General features: G+C 40.9%; 1 protein-coding gene across 4 annotated transcripts in view; it reads left to right on the top strand.

Moving 5' to 3' along the window:
• The window catches only part of LOC146560353 (leucine-rich repeat and fibronectin type III domain-containing protein 1-like protein), a 423,438-nt gene that overhangs the window by 374,114 nt on the left and 27,783 nt on the right, over positions 1–21,541 (top strand). For all 4 annotated transcript variants that reach the window (XM_085244426.1, XM_085244425.1, XM_085244422.1 and 1 more), the window contains 3 exons: positions 123–363; positions 5,804–6,016; positions 6,439–6,749. In XM_085244426.1, the coding sequence (XP_085100552.1) occupies positions 123–363; positions 5,804–6,016; positions 6,439–6,749 (765 nt within the window). The remainder of the gene's footprint in view (positions 1–122; positions 364–5,803; positions 6,017–6,438; positions 6,750–21,541) is intronic.

The raw sequence follows: 21,541 nt of genomic DNA, 5'->3' as shown, positions 1-21,541 counted from the left end.
CCGCTGATCAGGATCATGGCATGGATCTTCTTCTAATCTCCAGAATGTTCAAAGCTTTCATTAAAACTGCCAGAAAAATAGCTGTGATGGAAAAATATGAACTCTCTGTGTTGTGTCACCAGGCTTGACATGACCTCTAACAAGCTGAAGAAAATACCTCCAGACCCACTGTTCCTGCGGATCCCGGTGTACGCCAAGATGAAGGGCTCTCCTCTTACAGCGCTGGTGCTGAGTTTTGGCGGGAACCCTCTGCACTGTAACTGTGAGCTGGTTTGGCTTCGCAGGCTGACCAGAGAGGACGATCTGGAGACCTGCGCTTCACCTAAAGACCTGGCTGGCAAATACTTCTGGACCATAAGAGAGGTTTGCTGAAGCTATTGTGTATTTTAAAACCTCATTTTGTAACCTTGCAAATTAACACACTATGATGTTGTTTGTTAACTAAAGCAAAAGCAACATAAAGCACTCTATTTTATTTACGTTTTTTTTTAACAGAGTCTTAAGCCAAAGTAATTAAAATGATAGGTCAGAAATGTAACATTTGCAATTTGCTAAACCTCTACGAGTGTTGATACATTTTTACCTTGATGTCAATCTTTTTGTTGCAGACTCCAGCTTTTTGGCTGTCACCATGCAGCTTATTATAGCCACAGGTCTTATGAAGTGGCCATAGCACAATAATAGTTGTGTTTTTTTTAATCCAAATCTACTTATAGAGCTGTTATAAACGGTTAAGTTAATTATAGAGACCAAAACCATTTTTATATTAGGCTCTAAACATTTCATGGCAGTGAGAGGAACTGCAGTGTTGGCATTACTTTTATGCTCTGAGCTGAGGAGGTTTCTACTGTGTAAGAACAAACTCACTACTGTTGGTAATAGATTCTAGAGTCTAAATTATAAGAATGCATTTTTTTGATAACAGTCTGAAGTGTATACTCATGGAGGGCATACTTAATGAGCTCCAAGTCACCATTACCCTTAATTCAAACCAAAAATATATACTTTTAAATATTCATTGTGTAATTCAGTGTTTTTGGTGCCTTGAACCATTAAACCACAGAGCAAAATTTGATTTTCTGCTGCTTTAACTGAAGCCCTCAGTGGAGACATAATCACGTTCTTTCTCAAGGACATATCAGCAGGCCAGACGGTTGGTGTCACAGCGGAGTGAACCTTCTGCTGAAAGTGTGGAGTCATGGAGTTAGGTCTGCAAAAATGCATTAGAAAGACTGAGTTTCATTATATTATATGATAGAGGAAAAGTTTAGGCTTATGTTCTAGCAAAAACCCAGGATATGGTTTATTGAGCCACAGTGATGAAGCACAGAGTAAAATGAGGCCACGAGAGGCAAAACTAAAACAGATGGATCCCAATATTTGTTTTTTATCCATATACATGTATTATTATTGGTTTATTTAACAGAGACACCACACATTAGATAAACATTACAGCGACTGTGGCGACAAAGCTATTTTTCATCCCTGGAGAGTCCCTGGAGACTTGTTACAAAGGCAAACCAATGCAATAGAACAAAAGCTTTTTTTTAAAATAAAATATAAACAGGCAGAAAAATAAAAGATGTTAACTCTAACAGTGCCTACATAACATCAGAAATCTTTCTACTTTTACAATGAACACATCTCTGTCATTTAGTATGTTTGCAGTCCCGATCATTTTCCCAACAAAGTCAGCTTTCTCTTGTTAGCCTTGTTATATTTAACACTGTGATATGTTAGAAAACTGCAATAGCTCACTGCAGCACGCTCAGTTTCTCCTGAAAGTAAAACTGTAAAAATAATCACTATTTAAGCAAGCATATGAACTGTGCCATTATCATCACCGACGTATGTATTATTGCACATTTATATACTTCTACTACTTTTCACAGTAAATCATAAAAGAGAAATGCTGAGCTGAATCATCCTTCTAAAATCAAGCATGCTTTATATATTAATATATAGATATTAGGGGTGCAACGATATTCGTATCGATATTGAACCGTTCGATACAGTGCTTTCGGTTCGGTACGCATATGTACAATACAACATTTGTAATTTATTTTATCAATTTTCCTTCTGACGATGCTGTCTGTGTTGAGCGCTCAGTGAATCTGTGTTCGACTACTCCGCCTAGGCTGCACTGTCCAGCGCAGATCCACTGAGCGCTCAACACAGACAGCATAGTCAGAAGGAAGAGCGCAGGGCAAGCTAGCGAGACAGAAGTTAAGCTCTTCTTGCAACAGGCAAATTGAACTTCATTCAGATCTGGCGTTTGGAATTATTTTGGTTTTCATGTGACGTATGACCCTGAAGGTAAGCGAGTCATGGACTAAAGTAAAACAGTATGTTGGATGTGCCATGCAATGCTCAATTACATTGGTGTGAACTAGTGTGTTAGCGCAGTTAGCTCGTTAACGTGTTGGCCGTCTAGCCCCATGCACGGGGCGATCGGCGGTAGCTCATTAACGGAGATTTGCCGTGTTGTGGCGTTAAGGTCATTTCAATGAGATTAACCTGAAAGCACTAGTGGGAACACAACGAATATGACTGCACATTTACGCCGACATCATCGTAGTGCAAAGACAAGTGGAAGCAGACAAAAACAACAAGCATGCTACTAACTTTAGCCGAGTCATTTAGACAGCTGTTAGCACATGATTCTCCTTATGCTGCTGAGAATATAGCCCAGAAGAAGCGGATAGTATAGCTTTTATTTTGGAAAGAGACATTTCTCTGTAATAAACTCTCTTTTCCAAAGATGCATGATTCCTCAATCAGATACAGGGCTCGCAATATCGCTAGCCCGACGTCCCGGAGCTAGCGATTTTTTCAGTCAGGCTACCAAAATCTATCTCTTCCCTGCCCGTCGGGCTATTGTAGGAAAAATATATGTCAATGCTTTTGCATTCTTTCAGAAATGTAGCTGGGTAATTATGTCATTGGCATCGGTGAGCCACTGTCAATATGTGACATATTGAAATCACGTTTGAATTTGCGCTTGTTTTTTTGCTTTCACTTTGCAATCGTGCAAACTGTGTATAGAGAGCGACAGCACTGATCTGTGAGTGATGATAATTTGTGCACCAATTCCTCTGACATCGTCTTATTAATCGTTAGCTTACTATGCAAACATGACAAGTGAAATCTCCTGCAGCTTAAACATGTGAGAGGTTGATCGCGCAAAGAATCGCTGAGCTTATGTGAGTGCGTGTAAAAGCATTTCAGTTCTGCTGAGACAAATAAGACAGGTCAGGGTGAAGAAGTGACAGCCAAAGAAAAGCTTACCACAAAACGGAGAAGTTATGACAAATCAGACTATGAGGCAAAAAGAAAGTGCAGCTTTATGGTTTCATGGACAAAATAATCTCTGTGGCTGCAATATGACGAGCTAAATAACCAGGGCTGCACATAAGTGGTCCGCAGGTGCGCATTCGCTGTCAAAATAAAAAACACGCACAAGGGTTAGGGTTAAATTTAAAAACTGTACTTTTGAGTTAAAATATATATTTATAATTTTAATAAATGACAAATTAAAAATGCATGAACATTTTTTTGTATCGAGAAAATATCGAACCGTGACACCCAAGTATCGAACCGAACCGTGAATTTTGTGTATCGTTGCACCCCTAATAGATATATATATATACAACAGGTTCTCATCCCAAAACGTAACACACAACACAGCCAATGTCGTATTCAGAAACATGAGAACCATTTGGAATGAATCTACACATGTACATTTATTTTACTTTCTCATTGTGAATCGCTTTGGAAAACACTATTTAATGATTAATGTTAGGGATAAGGTTATGGTTGTGGTTAGGATTAAGATTAGGGTTAAAAACACGGCTGGAACATGTGTTACTGCCGGGGAGTCATTCTATTGGATTCCATCCACACTGGCGCGTATCATAGGATGCAGAAGGTTACCTTTGGCGTTTTTATGGGACGCCTCGGGGCGTGACAAATCGTCAGTATGTTACGCGTTGGGAGTAAGAACGGTTTCATATATAAATATGATTTCAAATACAAAAACATACTTTTACCAAAAGCTTGAGATTGTTTGTATCCTCGTTCGAGGTGGATTGGTTCATTTTGAGCATCAAATTTTACTGTCGTCTTGTCAGTTTGGCATATTTGTTGTTGTTGATGTGACATATCTTACAGTCTAAACTTCAGCAGAGGAACGAAAAGAAATGTGGAAGTAAAAAGTGGGTTAGGATTAAGGTTAGGGTGTTTTGTAAAAAGTACATAACACAATGTGCCATGCACATCTCTGGCTGAAAACACTGCAGATTGCATTAAAAGTTGACTTTACAGAGCCACAAACAGCAGCTGTTGAAACTCAAACTCGAGATTTTAGTGTAGTGTAATTTTTGGGCATGTACCCGGCAAAAGAACTGCTGTGATGTCATTGGTGTATGAGAACACAGGCATCCATGACCGTTTGTAGTCTTTCTACTCACTTCACGTATACATTTTGAGCTAAGAAGAAGACAGAAGACAAGAGTATTTCTACACTAACACCTGACTTTAATATCTACAACCTGAAAGGCCATAATACTACAATTTTTTTCTCTTTCATGTTTGTATATTAATGCATTAATATCATATTGTAAAAGGCAGAAAAAAAACAATAAAAAGCAGATCTGCTGTTGCTGCTGGTGTTAAAACTAAGCACACCAGATTAAAAAAAACAATAAAAGTTTAAGTTGTTCCCTTAAAGTGGCTGATACCAAGCACTTTTTTTACCTGGATAATAGTGGAGGTGCACTTTGAGGTGAAGATAGGATTAACTGGTATCATTTTAAAGAGGATGATGTAGAGACCTTTGATTCAGGTGCTGTATGATAACTCTAAGAGGATTAGCCTCGTGAAGAGGTTTGTCCAGAGACCACTGTGTCACCAAAGTGAGTGGGCATATTAATACTCAGAGAGTTAATAGCCTCTTTGCCATTGCAAGAACAAAAAACCCTCCACAGTTTCCAACAAAGGTCAGACATCAGCAGTCGGTCAGCAAGGGAATTCCTGCTTTGGCATCAGCTCGGCTGCTCTTTCCATCTGCTCTGTTTCTTGACTGATGCTTAAATATTCTCGGACAACAAGGGGGAGTTGGTACTAGTTGAATTTAGTGGGACAAACAGGATATTTTGTTTATCCACTTCTGTAAGGCAAGTGAACGAGTATTCATACTAGTTTTCATTCAAGGCCCTGACTTCACATTCTCCTACTTTCACATGCTCACGCTGGGAAACAACCCAATTCAATCAGTCTTTTACTCTGAGATTCACAGAAGCAATTGAGGGTCAAAATGTAATACAGGACTGAAAGGCCCTAGTGGTTTATTTGACGCTCCAGCCCAGCGGTCATCAGGTCAGCAATCATCTCTGCTGGTAAAAAAAGACCCTGAAAAAGGTTCGGAGACTTGCTGAGTAGTAGGAATGATGAGTAAGCCCCGATAAGCCTCGGCTGCCCCTCCTTGGCCTCGCAGTAATACTCCACCAGGGTTTTGGTTGGCTTAGGTGCCAGTGGGTGGGTTTTAAATAATGCAAGGGCTGAGAAACTCTGAGATCTCTTAATCTTAATGTGCAAACAACCAAACTCCTTCTGTATTCTGCTGTTGGAAGAATGCACTGCTGGTGTTAGCAGAAGCAGAAAAAAATTATTGTTTTTCATGAAAAGATGCACTTTAATCCCACTGGATACATTTCACCTGTTCCATCTGTTGTTTACCGATTTAGCTGTATCTATCTAACAATTACATTTCTGGATAAATGAGAGTTCATGTCTCCCCTCATAGGAGGAGTTTGTTTGTGAGCCACCAATGATAACGCGCCACACCTCCAAGATGTTTGTAATGGAGGGTCAGGAAGTCAGCCTGCGATGCAAGTCCATCGGTGACCCTGAGCCGTCAACACACTGGGTCAGTCCAGATGGGAAGTTGATTGGAAACACATCGAGAACAATCTGCTACGAGAATGGTTCCCTTGACATTCTCAAGGCCTCCGTCAAGGTAGAGAAGCACTTTCATTTTCAAGGAATATAGATATGCAAGGGTTTATTATAAATGTGCTAGATTAATGCTGCATCAGTAAGTGTAACTGGCTCTGGTGCCTTCATTTTGCAGAATAGTAACTCATTTAAAATTGGTTTGATACAAGATTGTCACTAAACAAGCTATTTTTGTTCAAGCCTGTTAAAAAACAAACAAATCGTGGTTTGTAAATTTAAATTTGTACGATGTGCATTTTGGTAGATATATATATCAAACAGCTTTTACTAAAACAACCTATTTATTCATTTATTGAAGAAAACGTACATTACTATATGAAAACAAAATAACTATAAAAATAATGTTCATTATAATTTGGATTTATGAGGTTGATAATTTGGATAAATGTTGGCTTTTTTCTTATCTTTTTAAATGATTTCTAGGATTCTGGAAAGTTCACCTGTATAGCGTCCAATGCTGCCGGGGAGGCCACTGCTCCTGTCGAGTTAGTCGTGAACCCTTCTCCACACTTTGACCCCAAGCTGGACCCTGACCCGGGGCCTTCAGACATCCCTACGTCCATCAAATCCAATATCAGCGGAGGCCAGGCCCGCTCTGACCAGCACAGGGTCAGCGTGTCGGATCTGACGTCCAGCTCTGCCACCATTAGATGGCCTCCACAGAACCACATACCAGGAGTGCGCATGTACCAGATCCAGTACAACAGTTCCACAGATGATATACTCATATACAGGTAAGAAAAATATAGCGGGTGGGTGGATGGGTGGGTGGATGGGTGGATGGGTGGATGGGTGGGTGGATGGCTGGATGGCTGGATGGATGGGTGGATGGGTGGATGGATGGATGGATGGGTGGGTGGGTGGGTGGATGGCTGGATGGCTGGATGGATGGATGGATGGATGGATGGATGGATGGGTGGGTGGGTGGATGGGTGAGTAGGTGTTACTGTGTTTATTACTGCCTTGCACTGAAATACCTTGAACTGGGAAATAAAGCAGTCCAGTGTAGAAACCCCAGTGGAGTCTTTGTGTCTGCTGCCCCTACATCATCAGCTCCTTTTGGACTACAGGTTGGTCACAGGACGTCATGGAAACCTTGTGACCTCAGTTCAGTTGTTTTGTTAATCTTTTACACATAGCAAATTGGCACCATTCCTACAATCAAACAACAACATTTGCACAGATTTACCAGCATATGTTCCTTGAATATAGTTTGTTATATTAGGGATTATGTCTGTCTGTCAGGCTGATGTGCTCATTCAGGGTTCTAGTTCTTAGTTCTAGTTTTTTTGATGCTATCCTTCCAGAGGCCTGGTTCCAAAGACATGCATGGGTCTCATGGCACTGTGCAAACTTGTTCTGTTGCTCTTGATGAAGGAACAACTTAAACTTAAACCTTTTCACCTTGTTAGTGGTGTGTACTAAGCTAACCAGGGTCTCTTCTGCAGGGTCTTGCAACTTTAGTTAGGAGACTTTCATGGTGTCTGTTTGGAGAGTACAACGTCAAGAGATCTTAGCGTGGCCAGGTCACACAAGGCCACACGCTTTAAGATCAGAGCAGTGGAAGACCTGCTTTCTCACCTCAGAGGTGAAAGTAGAAAGCAAAAGAAAAATGAAGCAACTGGGATTTTGTCAACCTGGAGTTGGAGGGTGGGCAATCGGCTGTGAGGTCAGTTTCTTGATCACAAATATGCAAATTGTCATAACCATTGATTTTCATTTGCCTTTCTGTGAGTCCATCTGCTTTTTTTGACGGCACCAATATCCACTTTATAAATTTTACTCCAGGGTGATACCTCCTGTCACCATACTGCTTGCATACCGTGTATCCAGCAATTTTTCTCATTGCAGAAAGGTGGTTGCTTCTGGACTCCCAGGGTGCCAAGGTAACACTGTAGGCATGAGGCATGAGATTGCAAGTATGATGCGGTTCAGCTGTTGTATAGCTAGAAGTCATGTGTGAAGTACTGCATATGGCGGTCTCTGTGTGGTAGTAGCTAAAATTTCTTCTAAGAGAGTGTATGACATGTTGTTTTGTTCATGTTTTGATGTGTAAGTTGACAGAGTGGTGAGTTTGCTAAGTAATTGTGTTTATGTGCACTCTCACCGCTTCATTCTGCTGTTTGTGTTTGTGCTACAAGCCACAAGTAAGGGCAGAAAGTGAGAGCGATTTCTCTTCTGTCTGACTGCTCAAAACACACATCATCCCTGATTGGGCAGTTATAAGCATGTTCTCCGCCATGTTGGAGGCTGTTCAGGGTGTGGGGAAGTGAGCGGCTCACTGAGAAATAAAGAGGGAGTAAACTGAGAAACTGATTTGGATTCAGGCAGCAGATATCAGATCAGCACTTTAGCTAACATTTCAGTTGGAGGGTGTAATGACATTGTCACAATAAGTGGTATTAATTTGGTCCTTAATCCATTTCCTGGAGGATTCAAATGTAGACAGAAAAAAAAACCCAGCGTAGGGCAAACAACTGCTAATAAAGACATTCACGCAAGGGTCTTTATGGAGAAGTGTGGCTCCTCAGCGTGATTCAGTCATCAGACAGGTGTAGACAAAGGGGGGGAAGTGATAATGGAAGATAAGATGAAGTCAGACTCATCCTGCTGGGAAATCAGGAAGCCGCAGCAGCCAGCAGAGCTGCAAACCCCAACGTGGAAAAAATGTAGGCTATCAAACATTTTTTACTATTTTTGTATAACGAAAAATGTCTTTGTGAAAGAGTCAGTGTAACTGCAGATGGAAAACAAGTCCTGCTACAATAGTTATATTTTAGCAATGTAAACTAGACATGAATAGTGAAATGGTAATGAATGAATCTATGTAATGCATTTTTTGTAACACTGTGGAAAAAGGCAAATAAGCAGCCCATCCTCGATGATGGAATCTTTATCACCAGATGTGGTTTTCTTAGGGAGTTTTCGGCTTTTAAGTGTTGGCCGGCTTAAAGCCCACAATTCTGAGTGACCACCGGCTGATCCCATTAGCCACTTAGCCAGTGTGGTCACCTAGCAACATCATCCAGAATACATAATTGAGGGTCATTATAAAACATTTCCAGGGGTGACAGATGACAGTTTGAAATGTGGCCGCAGCCTTAATTCTCATTTTAACCAGACACCAATGACATGAATGTGACAATTTTCAAGCCTACAAATGGAGGGAGCACTTTTAGCATCCAAACGCATAATTTCAGATTGAACTGTGGGGGTGATGTGATCATTTTCCCCATGACCAGGACAGCATTGTGCTCACAGCTGAGCGCTAAAGCCAGGCAGGTTGATGTCAGCAGGCTAAACGAGATGCCACAGCCCACTCAAACAGATTGATTTCTTTTTATCTCCACCCACAAGAGAACTGCAGTATATAATAATGACTCAAAACATTGTAATCTGTTATTTCTTTGACTCTAATTAATTAATTTAATATCTTTGTGAGTAACTTCTAAAACTGTTGCTATTGTGATTGTAAATGTATCGAGTTACAAAAACAATATAGTCAGAGAACCATCATGGATTGTGTTATGCATTAAACTTTATTTATTAAACTTTTATTTAGTCTTAAATTCACAATAACCATTGTTATTAATATATCCATGAGTGGAATTTATCAGTTGAACATAACAGTGTATGTCATAAATATAGACTGCAGAAATGCACACCATCTGTGCAACATCATCCACTAGGTCGTGAAATTCTGCTTTGAGGATTCAAATTTTGTTTCTATTTTTTTTTTCTTTTAAAGAAATATTTGCAAATTGTGTCATATGAAAGCAAAAATATCTACACAGACTTTAGGCACAATTAACTACATATCGAATGAATGATGAATTTTTATAGTTGGGCTGCTGCTTTCCTTCTTAGTTTAAAATCATGCAAAAAACAAATATATATATAAGAAAGGAGAAAATGACTTCTAACAATTGTCTAGACAGACAGATCAAGCTGGAAAGAAGCTGATGGATGAAGAAAACAGAAGAGCAGAGGATGGCTGCAGGAAAGAGCAGAGAACTAAGAAGGAGGAAGAGTGGACAGGTGGTTGGTACAGATGACATACCTGTGAAGGTATATGTAGGAAGGAGGGCAGTAAACTTTCACCAGATTGCTTAACACGATGTTGGAGAGGTCACAATTGTGTGAATTATGTGTACATGTATGAGGACAGCGAGACAATGGTGAGGTAGGAGTGACAGATGGGCTTAAGGTGGCAGTGGGGTTACATCCGGGAGCAGCTACAAGCTCTAGAGGTTGTGATAAGTTTTAATACTTGCGGTCAACCAGGATGTATTAGACAAGGAAGGCTAAATATGGAGCTAACAGGTAGGAGTAAAATAGGAAGACCACAAAGAAGATGTATGCAAGAACTGGAAAAGGGCATGCAGGGGGCTGATTTAATAGAGGAGGATGCTAGAGATGGGGTGAGATGGAGGCAAATGATTTGCAGTGGTAACCCTTAAGGGAGCAGCTGGAAGTAGAAGAGTCTGATGAACGAAAAAGGGAAGAAAGAAGGGACTGTTCAGCATGACATCGTGCCTGACTTCACTGTTAGCTAGACAAAAGCAAAGAATCATAAGAGTCAATTAGTTCATTAGCACCATTTTTGATGGAGTTGTCTGTAGCAGTGCGCTGTGGACAGGTGGTATTTGTTTCCTGTGTATTTTCTGAGTTTCTAGTATTTATAGCAGGTACAGCTGGGCCCTCTCCGCTCTTAACGTTCCCTCTGCTGTGGCAGCCTGAAGGCACAGAGATGCAGCCTTCTTGTGTTTTAAAGGTCAACAATTTGATTCTCTGGCTCGTTGGGGAAAATCTTAGCAGGGAAGTAAAAGAAAATTGCTCTCCTGCTTTTAGGCCAACTGTTGTTTTTCTCTTGAGCTCGGCATTCAGAGCCTACAGTTGTTGAGTGGAGCCGGCAGCAGATTTACATGCAAGAGGGTGTTGTTTTGAAGCAGAAATAAGCAGGCAGACTGTAAATGTGTTTCCTGTTTCACTTAAGTGTTTTTTTACTTCATCGAGTTGTTTCATTGGGTTTAGGTGCACAAATCTCCATACAGGTGCATCATGGGATGGATACCAAGTAGGTTTTCTTTCTGTTTCATTTACACCCTAATATGACAGATATATGCACAGCCACAATGAAATACTCTGATTATTGTTACAATGAAATATGAAGTCAGTGTTCCCTTTCTGATCTGTTTTAGAGTCCATGACAGAAGTATAAGCACCAATTCCAGCTACAGTGGCAGTACTTATACTTTTGACTTTATGTGCAAAACATTTTATAACTCAACTGGAGCTCTCCAGCAGAGTTATTGGCCTCTCCACTCTGTGCACTGTAATAGGAGAGACTTATGACGCCCACTCTGCCCTTTCTGGCCTGCCTCTGCAGTCTGGCTTCAGTCTTTACAGACACCGCCAGTCAGAGCAGCTTCAGCTGCTGTTCATCATCTCCCACAGCAGCACTTACTCTGCTCTGCAGCACTTCAGATCTGTTGTTGTAATCGCTGTCACTCACGACCTCTTATTGGCTGAACACCAATGAGTCAGTTATAGATTCAATGTAAAAATAAGAGCAAACTATGAATGCACAACTAAAGCAGCAATAAAAATGCTGAATCTATTACCAAAGTGCAAGTTGTGCAAGCTACTGTGTATGCATGCCATGTGTGTTAATTTAGATACATAATTTTCTTTGTTCATCAATGATTAGTGGCTTTAAACACAATACTTTTAAGTTAGAAAACCACCACATCATCCTCCAAAGTGGCTTCTTGACCAAACCTGCCAACAAGCATGGAACCCTCCCTTATCCCTCACCCCGACAGTATCTCTCTGATTCAACAGAAAACAAATCTGCTGTTGCTGTGATGCAGAAAACTGTGGTTAGGTAGTTCAACAGGTTAGAAATAAATAAATGAGTCTTTCCTTTTGGATTCCAACATAGAAAGCTATGTTAAATAGATCTGTTCAGTAGTCTGAAGGGAATGAATGATGTGACGAGCAGGATGCACGAGCAGACAGGACGCAAAACCGAAATCTTTTATGATAGCACGTGCTAAAGAGTTGAGCCTCACACAGGACAAGTAAAGAAAATAGTACAGAGTTTTGCAGAATTAGCAGTTAGCTCCATTTATCTGCTTAAAATTCATATTGCTGTGAACTGTTTTGAATTAAAGGAAGTAATGTGAGTGAACTTCCCCTTAACTTGGGCCCATCTCACCCTTAACCTTAACCAGTTCTATCTTATAACTAGTTGTGTCTTACAATGTGTAACATGACCAAGACCTCCTCCTGAAACCTTTTATTTTCTTTTATAATCTGTCCTATAGATATGTAAGCCTCAGTAACCACACACTAACAATTCATATCACGCTTTCGTTGTTGATCCTTTTATCTTGAAAAGTGAGATTCTTCATCACCTCATAGCTTCACAGTATATTTGAAAAAGTATGGCTCAAGATTGGCTGCCTGAATAACATGTCTCATTTCTACCACTGTGAGTTTCATAAAAAAGCCTTAAAGTGTCTCAGAACGACTACAGTGAACTTTGCTCCTCCTCTGCAGACTGAACTGACAGAGGCAGAGCAGCCAGGCAGGAATGCACGGGCATCATGGCCACAATTATGACAGGTCCTCAGCTAACACAAGAGATTTTCTTCAGTTTATGGACCGCAAATACGAACTGCAGCATCAGCAAAAGTATTGATTTCCGCACACCTTCAGTAAGACTACCTGCACTGCCGAGTTTCATCTCTCTGCCTCCAGTTAGATTCTACTTTTTCCCCTATTTTCTGTCAAATTTGATTCAAGGACACCTCTACCTACCTTTTCTGAGCACTCATTAAAAACTGCCCTCACACTCGCAAAGTCTCTATGCAGTCAGCCTTCCCACAAAGGGCTTATCCTAATTGTGCGTAGCCCTTTTCTAACCTTTATCTTTCTAAGGAAAGTCAGTGGGAGCATGCCTGCTGTCGTTCACTGGCCTGCTTCCTATTCACATTTGGGAACTGCCCAAAATTGCTGAACAGCATTAACTCCAGTCAGCCAGTTGTGGAGCAGCAGCTCTGGAGTTCATCGTGGAAGTTGTCGAGCGATGGTGGAAGAAAGGAGGGGTTAGTCATTGATTTTCCCAGCCACTGATCTACACTTCCAAAGCCGCCAGCTGTTCCCTTTAGGCTTCTGCTGCCCTATCATAATGGCATGACAAATGGGCCAATGAAAAATGTAGAAGTTCAGTAAAATTCAGTGACCATCATTGCAGTTATCATTGCTGCCCATGCCACAGGGAGCACAGTTCACCCGAACAAATTATGCATTACAAAAATGGTGCTGCACCCCTCAGCTTTTCCAATTTTTTTTTTCTATGCTTTTAAAAGGATGTTAAAAAGTTCACCAGATTTGTTTTTTCTTACATCGAGCAGCTCTCTGTGGAACACAGGCCCTCGTCTTCTTTGGTAAACCAGTTTAACTCTGAGCTACAGCAGCATAGTAGTAACATGAGGGACTGACTTCAGCCCACACTGCAATAAAAGAAGAAGGAAAAGATGCACAAAAAAGAGCAATCAAGACTAAATATTACAAAGTTTATCCACAGTAATATAATTCTGCATAAAACTATATAACTATATGACTATAACAGTACGACCGTGGTTCAAGGGGTTGGGAATCTCATCTGGTAACCGAAAGGTTGCCGGTTCGATCCACAGCTCTGTTTGTCTTGGTCGTTGTGTCCTTGGGCAAGACACTTCACCTACCGCCTACTGGTGATGGCCAGAGGGCCCGATGGCACGATATGGCAGCCTCGTTTCTGTCAGCTGTGGCTACAACTGTAGCTGCCTCCACCAGTGTGTGAATGTGAGAGTGAATGAATAGTGGAATTGTAAAGCGCTTTGAGGGTCTTAAAAAGTACCATATAAATGCAATCCATTATTATTATTACAAAGAGGGCAAAACTGAAAAGAGATGTTTCCCTGATCATCATCATGGAGCAGAGGAATCCTCTTGCAACAAATTTAGTGCAATACTGAGGGAATATACTGGGAATATACTGGGAATATCCAGTGAGGCCTAGACTAGAGACCTGTTTACTCAAGGCTAGTAACAAACTGGGGACCTCTGTGTATTTTAGTGTAGCCTGGCTAAATTAACCAGCCCAGAACACAGATTATCTTTGGGGTTCTTTTAATCTGAATGATAAAGTAAGTGCTCAGAAGAAAATAACAAGGTTGTAAAAATAAAGAAATAAAATTGTTACAGACAGCTCCTATCCAGTAACAGCTTTGTGCTCTGGTAACCCACTGCTACTGCAGGTTATTTCCCCAACTTTATCAGCATCTGGAACTCAAGGACATCTAGCGTCATTTCGTGTCTGATATAAACCCAAACATAAATAAAACAAAACTTAGCAGTGCAAAGATAACTGTAGTGGCTTCTCAGTGCATTAATCCAGCAGAAAACGGAATATGGATCCCTCTGAGACGAACGGCGAAGTTGGTGGCAGCCACTCCTGGTGCCTTAACTGTTGCACACTTTGCGTTCAAAACCGATCACGCAGCGAAAAAAAAAGGCATTGCACACCCACATAAAACCAATGCAAGCTAGCACTCGGGCATGTCTCCGTAGATCCCCATGATCCCTTCCGCTCTCAGAGGTACCCCAAAAGAAAAACAGCGCCATCCAGTGGCATGTCCCATAATATTGAACTTCCACCCGGCTACATTAGTAACCTTCTCGTGGGTCTGTGTTTTGTTCGCAGGATAATCTCTTTTGCTCAGAATTACTGACATCTATGGTTGGAAGCTAAAAGTTCAAACATTCGTTCAGGCTTCTGTGTATTTACAGGCAGTGTGAGGATATGATGATCTGCGCCTTGCTGATCCCACAGGTCGGGACAAGTACAGTATATAAAGAGACGAGACAACGAGACTCCAGTTCCATTCAGTGCAAAAGAACAACAATAAATATAGGAAGAGTAAGAATGAATTTATATACACTTTGAGGTATGTATAATCTCAATTTACAATTGAGATTTAAAGTGACTTTGAAGTGGTTTAAAATCCAACATAGCAGCTTTACAATCTCGTCCTTCTTCCAGATCTCTCTTTCCTTCAGGTTGTGTCCTTGCTCACGAGTCTCCACGAGCGACCGCAAAGGGGAATCCTTGGGTGTGAAAATATTATCTATCAATAATCACTCCATCCTCCTGTCAAAATGTGGTCACTTCTGATTGGCTGCCATGTAAGCAGTTAAGTGCCAGCCAAAATGTGACCTTGATAGCTTTAAAGGCAGAGCTGAGATGCAATGGATGAGACCACTGTGGGCGCTTCCCCCTGTTATATACAGTCTGGTGTTTATAATCAAAAGAAGCCTTTGATTTGGATCGGAGATTTGAGATTGATGTCTGTGATCTGGACAAACTATGTTAATCAGTGGTGGAAGTGTTGCTTTTATGAATTATGGGCATGAGAGATTTGCACAAGATTCTGATCAGTGATGACCACAGCATGTTTGACTAATAGCAAGAGGTCCCAAATGCTAGTCCTGTTCAAATAGCACTTACGTGGAGGTGTCCCATTCTGGCTCCTTAGGCAGTCCGCTCAAATGACCTCTTTTTGTTCGTCTGAAAACAAAATTGTCGAAAATTTGCTTTGATTGTGAATTTTAAGAAAACTAAGAAGATTTAAGAAGCAATGCAGCCAAAGTGGGAGAGTGAAGGATGGAAGGGAAGAGGAAAGCTGGATTACAGAATGGACGAATATATCAACTATTGATGATAGACTAGACTAGATAGACTCGCACTATACGTCTGCACCAGCGGCACACCACTTTGGTGACATCCTTAGGTTTACCTCTTTTGCCTGGTTTAAAGCCAAAGAAATCCCAAATTGGTGACTTTATGTTTCTTTAGTGCTGTCAGCGTTAACTCGCCGTCATGATTGACTAACACAATTAACAATTAACCCATCTGGAGACAACAATCCCTGAGATGTCTCTGTCAACGCATTTCAGCAGTTTGTCCAAATTCTGTGCATTCTGCGCTCCAGATGGGTTGAGACCATGTTTGGACTTCTTCTGTGTTGTATGATTACATTGCCCCACCCATCAAAAAGTCTGCGCATGCGCAAATATGTTGCCCAATCGGTGATTGTTGGACTGACGATTGCTGGTTGGAAAATCTTTACATATCACCCAACCCTAGACAGAGTGGAAAGCTGCTTTCAGGGCACGATCAAATCCGTGTGTTAACTATGCTGGCTTCCTGCTCTGTGTCTCCTCCTATTCTGACCTGTTTTATCTCATTTATTTTTCATCTCCACGTAGTTTTTCAGTACGTCCCACAGATCTAAATTTGACAGTGGGCAAGTAGGCAATATAGACGGGAGAGGAAGTTGTATTTTTACAGTACTCCCCCCTCCTTTTCAGCTCTGCCCCGGGGCAGGAATAACCTGACCAGCTTTCTCCTTCACCTCATTCACTTACTGTCCCTCTCTCTTTCTCACACATGCACACACAAACTCAAACACTCGTGCACTCGAAGGATTATGGGTCCAGGGAGAGATCAACCTCAGTCAGCACCAGGAAATGAATCTATTGATTCTTCCTCCTTTAATATTCTCTTCCGCTCCTTTTTTTCGCTTTCTGGGCTATTCCACCAGTGTGTGTTTGTGTGTCTGCATGAAAAACTATATGTGGGTGCGCGAATTTGAATTTGTGTGTGTGCTAGCTTTCTAATTACCATCCTGCCTGGCTCTCAAAGGAGAGATTAAAGAAGAGAGAGAGAGGTAGAACAGAAAATTAGAAAGCTGGATGGAGGGGGCGATAGGAGAGGCACAGATTGCTGCAGTGCCGTGAATGAGAAGATGTTTCTTTGACTCAGCTGATACAGAGATATGTAGATAGAAGTGAGGAAGGAAGAGAGCAAGGTTTGAGGAAACGACAGCTGATCATATTCTGCTGAGATGATGAGGCATTAGCTTTCCTCTTTTACAACTCACTCCCTTTTCTCGTTTTTCTGCCTTCTCCCATTTTCAGTGCACAGACCTTTACAAAGTCACTGTAATGTCATCTTCTTTCTCTCTCTCTCCTCCCTCTTTCCGTCATATCACCTCTGCATACTTCCCTCCTGCCCTTCCACATCTATTCTTTTTCCTCCCTCTGTCCTCCCTCCATCAGCCAAATGTCACTTTGTCCCACCGGGTCTCCAGTTAGAAATCATCTGGTATAGAAGATGACAGCGGGGGCTTTTAGGCTGAGATCACATCAGAAAGGTTTTCTCTCATGCTCACACTCAGAGCTGAGCTTGCAGTGTCACTGCCACAGACAGCAGAGCGACAAATGTATCATCCTCAATGCTAGAAATTTAGAAAGCATAATTTCAGTCATTTATGTATCTGAGATGGGCTGGAGGGAGCTGAAATATCTTATGACAGAGTATGAATAGAAAGTAATAATCTTTGAGAAAGATGTTTGTATTAAACAAATTTTTAGTGCAGTTTGCTTTTCATCTAGCCTCGCCAACATGCCAGAGCTTGTTTCGAGCTAAGAGATAACCACGAAATGAACACTGACTTCCTGTCAGCCTGATCTGCACTTCAAAATGAACTTCAAATTTTACATTTTTTGTTTAATACACTCTAAAACATCTAAAACGTTTAGCTCCTGTGATATGAATCAACATTTTCCAGTTCTTTAATCCCTTGAAGCACATAAAGAAAACATATGCTATGTATATAACTGGCACACATGTAACCATATAAACCAACTGATTCAACTATATATGAAATTATATATCTGGTTTATTGATGACACATGGCTCTGTGGCACAGTGGATGGTGTGTTGGACTTCAGAGGAAGTTGTGCAAAGTTCCCACGTTACTAGCAAACACTAAAAGCAGGGTCTTTATCAGCATCTATCAAGCATGGAGTCTGGCACCTTGCAGCAAGAAGGTCCCGGGTTCCAGTCCACCATCTGGCCAGTTCCTTTCTGTGTGGAGTTCTCATGTTCTTCCCCTGTGTGTGTGGGTTCTCTCCAGGAACTCCGGCTTCCTCCCACAATCCAAAGACATGCAGTTTGTGTGCTGGCTTAACTGGTCGTTCTAAAATGCCCACAGGTGTGACTGGTTGTCTGCTCCGCCCCCTGTGACCCTGAATTGGATAAGCATCCGGCAGTTAATCATTGCACATCTGATAAAATGAAGCTGTTGGCTTGCATGAATTTCCATACCTCGAGCACTACCGCTAACAGAGACCTGCTGCTGCTGTATACAGTTTTACATCCCCATCTCTTTCAGCCTGATGACCGATGACCAGCTTGGACTGTAAATAGTGACCTCCATCTATATGTCATATCTTCAGCTTGTCTTGCATCCATATCAGTTTCCCCACCAGATTTCTGTGACACTCGTTTTCAGCCAGTTACAGCCCCTTATACAAATAATGCTGTGAAGCCATGACCATGTTCCACACACTTTCTGCTTCCCAGACAAACATTTCATTATGTTTTCTGACCACTGCTTTTGCCTGCTGCTTGTAAGGCTCATAAATTACATGGGTTTTGTATTCTGTACTGTTTCTTGGCCTTTGCCTGCTCCTTTGCTGCCTGGTTTGTTTTGTGGATATTTATTTTGCGGTCTGTCAGATCTTCAACCTTTGAGTCTGCTTCTTGTTCGAGCTGGGTATACTTTTCTTCTGTACTTTCATCTGTCGTCCCCTACACACATTTAACGCACATCTTGTATCTTTACCCATTATCTCCTGACCTCGTTCAGCTGCCTTCACCAAATGCAGCCGTCTCCATGTTCTTACACAAACCCATCCTGAGCCCACTTTGACCTTTTTCCACTAATGATGCCCACTGTCGTTCCTGCCGCTCGTCTCTGTGGTTCTCCGTCAGTCTCTTGACTCGTTTTGCATCCATCCAGATCAAGCAACTTGTATTCAGCCTTTTTTTTAAGTAGCATGAATACATTTTTCAAGATCAGATCACAAACTTTTTTGTGTACCGGTCAGTTTTTTTACACTTAGCTTGTTAGGTCTGATCATCATCCATTCGTCTGTGTGATGTCAAACACACATTTTTGTGTACTGGCTTGTGAATAAGTCATGGTCTAAAAGGTTTCCTTCCCTTCATCTCTACAAAGAAGCTCCTCACGCTCATTCTTCTTGTCTCCCTCATTTCTTCTCCTACACTTTGTTGGCTCTCATCTGTCTTTTTTGTCTCCTGTGCTCGTTTTTGTCCCTTATTGATATTCAGAGAATGAAAGGAAATGAAAGTGAGGACATACAGCGAGATCTTGACCTTGTTTGAGCTTTGAAGGGAATTAGCTGTATGTATTTTATAGCTATAGTGGAATCAAGTTTTCAAAAACTAAAATCATTTGAAAATAGAGATTTAACTTATGTCAGGTGTAAACTTTGATTTTGGGACTTGTATAACAGACACATGAAATTGTACAGTATTTGATCATCGATTGATTCCCATAAAGCCCGGTGTTAATGGATTATGGGATCGTTGCAGAGCCCTTGTCTTCTTCCATCGGCTCAGATCGCTGACAGCCTGCCAGGTGGTTCCCTCAGGTGCAGTGCTAATTGTGTAGCTCTGACTCACTGCTATCAATTACACACTTGGCTTGTTGGCCAGCTCGCACACCCTGTAGGCTTTTGTATTTTTACACCTGTGCCCAGGAAGCCGTTTTTGGCATGTTCCCCTCACGCTTCTGCGGTTTATGTGGCGATAAAGTGCCGGACATTTCACGAGATGTGTGGATGTTTGTTTGGATTCCAGACTCTGAGGAATTTCAGCAAAACAGAGTAATACTATTTTCCGCAGCCTCTCCTTTTGGGCCACCGCACGTTTATTTTCGGATGCCTGCCTGTTTTGGTGCATCGTATCTATGAACTCAGGCCTACTTTGAAAATTAGATTTTTCAAAATTAGTTTTTCAAAGTAGGCCTTTGAAAAGGACCTTAATTAAAATACTTTAAAAAGCATTTATACTTTCATCCTTTTGCAAGGACATGCTCATTATACATCTGTTAGCAAACTTCACTTTCTTCCAAAAGAACACATGCAGTATGAACCTTGTCTAATCTGTCAGTCTTTAGTTAAAGCCAGTTTATCTGTGGTTATACTGCATGACATGATATTTTAAAGTAAGATATTAAATGTACAACATAATCACTTGTCCTTTGTAAGGAGTGGATAATATTGTTATGTTGTTCTTCTACAGATGTAAATTAAATCAAGGATATTGCATAAGTATGTACAAAAGAAATTGTTTCCAAATGTTTCCAAACTAACTTTGGGCATGTTTGCCAAAATCGTTTGAATATGGTATATTTTAAATTCCTTTTCCAGTATGAAGTGCAGAATTATATACTGCTGTATATTTTTAAACTATTGTGTATATGAGTGTATATTGTTAAACATCTTAGGAAATAAATCATTCATCATGCCTGTTGTGCATAGATGGATGGATGCAAAGTCTTGACCTCGATTCAGGAAACAAACCTTCCTGCAAAAGTAAAAAAAACAAAGGTTCATATTCTCACCATTTAAGATTGGAGCATAAAGTGAGCAGAGGCTTTTAGCTATTTCATACATATAGAAAGGGAACACGGAGCGGTTGATATGAAATGTAACCCTCGAGATGGGCTGGATTTAGTGTCACATCTCATAAAAAATCCAGAGGAGCTCCATTTCATTTGGTTTGCGGCCACTGCATTATTCACAAAGCTACCACGAACAGAAACAGAGGCAGCACTTCTCTAAATCGTGTATTCAACATTATTCATATCATTATTACCATTGCATTATTCAAAACCCTAAATGATACATGTATCCACGAGAACATATTTAATCTGCTATTATCTGGGATCTTTTCTCGGTTTCATTTTGTGGGATCCTAACTTGTTCTCTGCCTGAGGGAAGGGTAAAATAAAATGTAAAGCTCGAGTATAAAGAATAACCTTGAGTGGCTGTAAGCTCCAAATGCAGCGATTCATTTTATTTGAGTTCTTAATACCTCCGCAGACATTTAAATGCAGTGGGAAGTTTTATTTATACAAGGACACAAAGTTTCTGTGTGTATCCTAAACAAGTCGAGTTCTTTATTGTTTGCTTTCATTGTTCAAAAAAAGAAACCGCTATAAACTGAATTTATATTTCTTAAAATTAAGCCTTTTCTGCAGCTTTATGTCTGAATGATCAAGTCACGAGCACGCTGTGTGCATGTTGTCACAGGACTGGAACTGTGGGCTTTCAAAATATGGTGTTGTTCAGCTCACTCAAACTCATGATTGTTTCCGAGAATCACAAGAACAGAATTTAAATGAGAAAACAAGCTCATGATGTCCACACTAGTAACACAGAAGTAAACACAAACTATTACAAAAGCATCAACGATGCTGCTTCATTGAAGGAAAGGGGTTTGTTGTGAAAAGCTGCAGTTCCTTTTGTGTCCACTTGAGGGTGTCTCAGAAAGTGAGTCAACTGAAACCCTCAACACTCATTTATAGTTTAGTACAAA

Source organism: Mchenga conophoros, linkage group LG14 (genome assembly GCF_057382185.1).
Source record: "Mchenga conophoros isolate Kocher_MC1m ecotype Shallow Benthic linkage group LG14, M_conophoros_male_GT1.1, whole genome shotgun sequence".
Lineage (NCBI taxonomy): Eukaryota > Metazoa > Chordata > Actinopteri > Cichliformes > Cichlidae > Mchenga > Mchenga conophoros.
This window is presented reverse-complemented; position numbering and strand designations above follow the sequence as displayed.